The sequence below is a fragment of the Seriola aureovittata genome, chromosome 21, assembly GCF_021018895.1.
Source record: "Seriola aureovittata isolate HTS-2021-v1 ecotype China chromosome 21, ASM2101889v1, whole genome shotgun sequence".
NCBI classification, from domain to species: Eukaryota; Metazoa; Chordata; class Actinopteri; order Carangiformes; family Carangidae; genus Seriola; species Seriola aureovittata.
Window position 1 is genome coordinate 9348795 of NC_079384.1, and position 6962 is coordinate 9355756.

At 39.3% G+C, this 6962-nt stretch overlaps 1 protein-coding gene across 1 annotated transcript; it reads right to left on the minus strand.

Annotated features, from left to right (window-relative positions):
- Positions 1-2119: 2119 nt before the first annotated feature.
- On the minus strand, positions 2120-6681 carry LOC130162554 (glycylpeptide N-tetradecanoyltransferase 2-like). The gene is made up of 11 exons (XM_056366304.1): positions 6501-6681; positions 6151-6295; positions 5336-5454; positions 5141-5232; positions 4548-4664; positions 4240-4410; positions 3834-3945; positions 3538-3708; positions 3241-3408; positions 2968-3105; positions 2120-2330 (listed from the first exon to the last, which is right to left on the minus strand). The coding sequence occupies exons 1-11, from the start codon at positions 6624-6626 to the stop codon at positions 2307-2309; spliced, it is 1383 nt and encodes a 460-aa protein (XP_056222279.1). The 5' UTR covers positions 6627-6681; the 3' UTR covers positions 2120-2306.
- Positions 6682-6962: the final 281 nt, after the last annotated feature.

Here is a 6962-nt window from a genome sequence, read left to right on the forward strand (position 1 = left end):
AAACGCCCCCTTTGATTGTGGAGTCTTGTTTTTTTGTTGTTGCTGTAGACTGTGTACAAAAACGTATTACTTTACCTCAAGAAACAAGTTACTCACTCAGATATCTTTTTTATTTTGAAAAATAACATCAGAGCATTAGAAAAAAGGTACTGCCAATTTCCAAAAATTACTACCCAAGCTCACCCCACACAAACAGAAACAACCAGACCAACAACAACACGGTTTCTGTCTTTGGAATAAAGCAAAGAAAAAAGTTAGAAAAAATTTGCATTGATGATTATTTTTTTTAATGTTGCAGCTGAGAAAGATGGAGCTAATCTAAATTGGATGGGTGATTTTGGTGAATTTGAATTTGAATTTGAATTTGGTTTCAGTCCAATACCAAGTAATACCAGGACCAGGGTTGTCAATATCAATATCAATATACCAATAACAATGTTATTTTAATGTTAAAGGCAGTTAATGTACTATCATGTAAGGGGGAGAAATGTCATGATTTATGAGGTGAATGCATTATTAATAGGCCAAACATGAGGCATTTCTATTCTCTGTTAATTACGAAATCACATGCATGTTTAAACAGGAGACAGTCTTGAATGGTAAATTACAAATGTTCATTCTGTGAATTCTCTGGACTAAAGAGGTCATCACTGTGCACAGGCACACACCAGCAGCAGAGCTGAAGATATTGCAGCATTTAAAAAGAGTGTTCATGTGTCCAGGATGTTGTTTTATTATTATTATTTCTTTTTTTCTGTGGTCTGGATTGTGTTGACACTTGTATCAGTACTCAAAATAATAATTTGTATTGGCAGTATATACTGCTGGGTAACTTGTAACTGAATTTCCCCTGGGATCAAGTCTTAACCTTAATCTTGCCTTCACCTATTAAAGTAAAGCATAATTTGTTCATTGATTATTGTCTGAATTATTAATCTGAATCTGCGTAACTAGTAACTGAAGTTATCAAATACAAATAGTGAAAGAAAATTTACAATATTTGCCTATGAACTAACACGGAAATGGAAATACTTAAGTAAAGTAGTACATTAGTTGCATAAATATATTTAGTTACTTTCCATTCCTGTTTATTCCTAATGCACCACAATTCAAAGGGCAACACTTTAGTACTCATTATTAGTACTCATTATTACGCTGCTTTTTCAGTCAGTTCATATTTAGAGCAAAAAGAATTCCATTCGAAATAATCCCAAATCCCCCAAATTAACTTAATTTGTGCAGCATGCCAGTGTTTCCACACTAAAGCAGGTGATGACTGCACCTTCCGTGCCTCTGTAGTTGATGCTTGAAAAGGTTCATGCTAATGTTGCAGCGCCTCCTGCTGTTCATATCTTGACAATGTATGTACCTCATGGTTTCGTTGAACGCTGTCTTTCCAGTATAGTACATGTATGCCTGGTAGTAGTAATCAGTGGCTGTTGCATGGTCAAAACCAAAGAGAAAAAAAAAACAGAATAAAATGCCTGCTTTCTCTAAAACACAAGAAAGTGGGTTAAGTCAATGATAAACAAATGGCTGTGAACAACTTTTTTTCTTTCTTTTTCATGTTTTCTGACAGCGTGAGACATGGAGTTTGCATAAATTACAATAAAGTATTTTCATTGGTTCATACTGTATCTTTGTTAAACCTGTGGGAACAGATCTCTCATAAACATCTTGAATCAATTTCATGTCTAGATGAGATTTAATTTGATTGCATTTGCACCTGACATTATGTATCTGCTGCGTGCACACTCAAATTGGATTGTATGGGCATGTGTGTGTGAGTGTGTTCTCACATTACTGTGTGTGTGAGAATGATTAATGATTGTGTCCACGAATCAAATTTGTGTATTGGTCCCACTAATATTACGTGTCATGTCACTCATTGTTATGTGAATTGCATGTTGAAATACCCAGAGACTAGTGCTCTCTCGCTCTCTCTCTCTCTCTCTCTCTCTCTCTGTCTCACACACACACACAAACTGGGGTTCGCATACACATGGAGCATTTTCTGAACTGCATGAATTTGTTTACTCAATTTTTCATCATGTCAGAAATGATGTTTCCTTTTGCAGAAGTGCTTAACCCAGTGAGTAACTGACAGCCACATGATGAATGTATTGAAAAATTGAATTTTATCTTTATTTCTTTATTTCTTTCATAGATTTGTGAGTGTGTTTTTTGCTGGTTTTGAACCCTAATTCATGCTGTTGATGCAGTTTGATGTCCACTGCCCTGCCAATCACCGTGGTCCTTTCATCTTCCTTCATCTTCCCCACTGTCCTCGGTCTCTCAACAGCAGGTCAGTTGGGAAACACTAAGCCCACCTGTAAAACACACACCCGTCAGGAAGAATCACTGATGACTGACAGCTATCAAACGCAATAATCATCGTCACTGAGTGCAAAATTTATGAGGGTTGAAAACTTGTACTCCACGAATGTTTATATGTTGCTGCTGCACTTTGTAGTCCAGCTGTGTTGTCTGTGTTTACAGTTTCAGTAAAGGTCACAATTTGCTGCGGGTGTCAGTGATTTTTCAGCTGTAATGAGATCACTTCCACCAGCCTTATTGTGTGGAAATAACAGAAAGCATTATAAATCGGTGCATTTTAGAAGCTTTTCTTCATGTATCCCCATCCTTTCTGAATTTGGCACATAATAAAATCTATCTCGAAGCATTTTCAAGCATGTTTTTTTTTTCTAGGTGTGTTAGGTAAGTAAGGTATTTTAAGATATATATTTCAAAAAAGTGTTTAAATAACCAATGATTTAATATGCATGTTAGTTTTCCAAACAGGATTACAGTCTTCTATCATCCTTTTTGAATCCAAGAATTTCATTCCACTTTAAAGGTTGAATTCATAGTTATTTGGCAAAAGGCATCACATCTGGCAGGACTTTGTGCTGTGAATATATAGCATGACTGTGACTTGACAGATAGTGACGTTGCAGGAATCAGTACCTTGTCTGGGCTCATATTAGGACACGCCCAGTTGTACAGATAGTAATGAAGGCTCTTGTCACTGGCGCTGAACTTTAGCTTCTCCAGGAAATCCTTGTTATCCATCACATCCAGAGCGAAGAAGATGTCGGAAGCTTTCTGTCAGTGAGAGAAAAGAGCATTTATTTTGTCACCACACGCACACAAAACCAAAGTTTCTTATCTAAGAAAAATCGTTATGTCAGTAGGCCAAATCATGGACGAAGATAAATCCAAAATAAACAGATAACTCACAGATTTAGCGAGGACCACTGTGTCCTCCATTAGTTCAGCCAGGTCTGTGGCAGAGGCCACGATGTAAAGGAGATGAGCTGCTCTCAGGTCAGTGTGCACCGGGTGATTTAGCACCTTGCAGGAGACGCTATAGAAGCTCACCACATCTGTGAGTGTGCCGTCATCACCCTGTGCGCGAAGAGCAGAGGTGAGTGAATTCTTATTGTAGCGACTGTTGCGTAATATGTGGTGTTTTTTTCTTCAGAAAATGGTGGTGGTGATATCAACACTGTAACTTGCAAACGTGTAAAGTCAGACCTCAACCACATATGTGTCAATCACTTTCTCCCGTGGCAACAGCCAGTGCTCTACTTCCTGTAGAGTCAAGACGGGGCTGAGGTGAAACTTGCTGCTGTTTGTCTGGAGTAGTGAGTGTATCCCCACAACATCTTTTTTGGTCATAGGGCGCAAACCTTTGGTCATTGTCACCTTGGAGGAAAGAAATAGCAGGACAGATGAAAAAAGATAAGCGATAAGAATTCCTGATAGTTAAAATCTGTAAGTCAGACTGTACTGGCACTAATAGGTTTCTGCCTTTAGGTGGCAGCACAAACTAACTCAGGCAGGCGGTTGAACTTGACAGCTCTCTGCAGGTTCATGTTTTGTCTGAGACCCGGGTAGCTGACCTCCATCAGCTTTCGGGGATTCAGAGGGCGATGCCAGAATCTAAAATAATAAGTCTGTTTATTTGACAGGAGCAGCGAAGGTAGACATTGCTTCAAAAGACAACAATTTAAATATATACAGCTATATCTATCTGAAGAGAATTTGTAGCCTCCATTGTTAAATATTTGTTTGAAGCTTGTCTTCATTTAATTCCTCATTGTGTTAAAGCCCCTGAAAACTTGGTTTAAACGAAATACTTTTTTTAATAGCTTTGAATAGTCATGAATAAGTAAGAAATAAATTTAAGTTCCCCTTTAAATCAAATGTGAATCAACCCTGTGCAGCAGCAACTACCTGCAGGAGCTGAGAGGAGTGGGCAGCACTATGCCAGCTGTGTAGACAGCCTGGCGGAGGCCCTGCTGGTTGACCCGTCTGGTGAGCTCCCGGATCAGAACTGGAGTCATTCGCTTGAGGCGCAGCTTCTTATGAACACACAGGAATTTGACCTGTACCATCCGCTTCTGCCTGCAGAACACATTTTGAGCATTTGCTTTGAGACATTTGCAGGAAAATTGCTACAGATTTGTTGAGTGCTCTGAATACTAAGATTACTCATCGGGGTTCACATAAAGACATTGCATATATTTATGAGCTATACTCACGTCTCATACACACGCACATCAGCAGGAACAGCAGCAATGAAGCCAACTAACTTCTTATTGGTGTCTACTCGTACAGCACAGTGCCACTGGGCCAGCCAGTTAGGAGGCTGTAAAGCCCTAAAGAGGAAAAGAATGTAAACGTAAGAGTAGCTCAATAAACTCTGATTAATCACAATTCCAATAAAAGAATTTTAGCATGAGTCGACTAAGCTGAATGAATAGAGCAGGTTCTGTTAACCCTGGGGCTAGGAACTTGTGCCAGTTCCAGGAATGTTAATTATTAGTTTCAAAGTAAATGTTATTATGTTTTTATGTAAGTGTTCCCTAAAGGTGGAGATACAGTTTATGCAGATCACAGAGAAAAAATGCAGCAGCAAAGAGATTAGAGTTGAAAGCTTGTACTGATAAAATATGTTGGAGGGTCAGACTGGAAACTAAAGTGGGAAAATTATATTCTACTTTAAAGACACTCATCGCTTTAACAGTGGCTCAGTCTCCACTAGATGAATAAAATGGTTAATAAAAGGTTAAAAAAAGATACAAATACCAAAAATCTAGAGATCAAACGGGACTAAATGCACCTGTGTTCTTACCATTGCAGATACTCCACAGTGAAGTTAAATCTGATGGTGTTGTCATCGTCTTCCATGTAGTTCTCATTCAGTAGAGTGCATAGTTCTTTCAGCTGAAATGACAGATGGAAAAGCTTTGAATCTGACAGTAAATTTGAGTCGATTTTTCCTGAACTCCATGCAGAGAAAAGTTTGCAACATGAGTTATTAATTTACCACTGTACAGCTGCTCAGGTCCAGACTATCCCAGGAAAAACCTTCAGGCAGAGAGTAGGGCTCCTTACGGGCACTGATCTCATCCTCTACTATTGGGCCATGAGTTGTAATATTGTCATCTGAGGATGAAAGTATAAAGAAAAAGAGATTTTTATATATCAAAAAGCAATACAGATAAATTGATTCTCAACATTTTAATCATAGTGAATGATGTATGTACTCTGAGTAATGACTTTTTCAAATGTACACTTTTCCATATGACAGTGCTAACAGAGCATTTCAGGGCTTCCTTACCATTTTATATAAAAAGCATAACTTACATGGAAATTGAACATAAAAGCTTGTAGACAATTATTACCAACACAGGGTGATATGATATCGATTTATGCTGTTGGTGGTAATGTGGTGGTGAAGGGGGGAATGTGCCAATAAGATGGCAGGAGTAGCCCCTAAGTGGTTGTAAAAATACGTTTCAAAATATACACAAGACAGGTTTGCAAAAGTTTTGACTTTCAATATTTCTTCAAAGTGAAAAGCACATTCAATAGTTCAAGGAGAAGTTCACATTTGGGGGAAATATGCCTGTTCATAATCTGGCAGAGAGTTAAGGTTGATACCACTGTCATCTCTGTCTGTTAGATATAAGGCCTCTGCCAGCAGCCGGTTAGCTTAGCTTAGCATAAAGACTGCTAGCAAACTGCTAGCATGGCTCTGACCTGCTAGCTCCTCTAAACTTGCCATGTCATAGTCAAAGTAAGACTAATCCAAAATGTCAAACTTCTCTTAGTATTTCTGGAGTAGGAATTACTGCTCACCCAGTCTGGGAACAGGCTGTGTCTCCCAGAAGCGGTAGGTATGTCTCTTGGCCTCCTGCAGGTTCTTGGGCAGACTTGGGCCCAAGGAGAAGAGGTGGAGGGCTCTCTGGATCTCCTGCTGCTTCTTTTCTGGCAGAGAGTCCAGCTAGGACAGAACAGCACAGGGAAAGGACAGGATGACAACTGACATTTGAATACAGATGCCGACAGTTAAAAAAGACATGGACACTTTTTTCACGCATCATTGCCATAAAGAACATCCAACTAAGTAGTAGTTTCTGAGTGTGGACACACAAATCAAAATGACTACATCACTGAATATTAACACTCACACTCGCACAGACACTAACCATGGCAAATGGGTCTTTGGGTCCCTCTGGTCTCCAGGCATCTTCCTTCTTTTGCTTCTTTTTGCTCTTTTTTAGACTGCCACCACCATCCTCTGTCAGCGTCTTATCACTAAAAGACATATTCATGCACCGATAATTCCTGTGTTCAATCTAGATATTCAGATATCCAGTCAATTGTAGTGAGGACAGAGAGGACCAGTGTACTTACAAAGAGTTTGAATCAGTCATCGTAAATAAGTGCGAGTCCTTGAAGCTGAGGATGAACTGGGGTGTTTTCTGTCACATTTGTGGTTTTTCAGCTCTTATCTCAACGAGCAGTTAGGGGAGGAGAGTCACCGCCTCAGTTACCAAGCCCAACTCCCACCCAGCAGATAGATAACTGAGAACAATACTAACAATTAAATATAACTTCTCACGGTCTTCATATGTCAGACAGCTGCTGGATAGAGCCCTGCGGCAGAT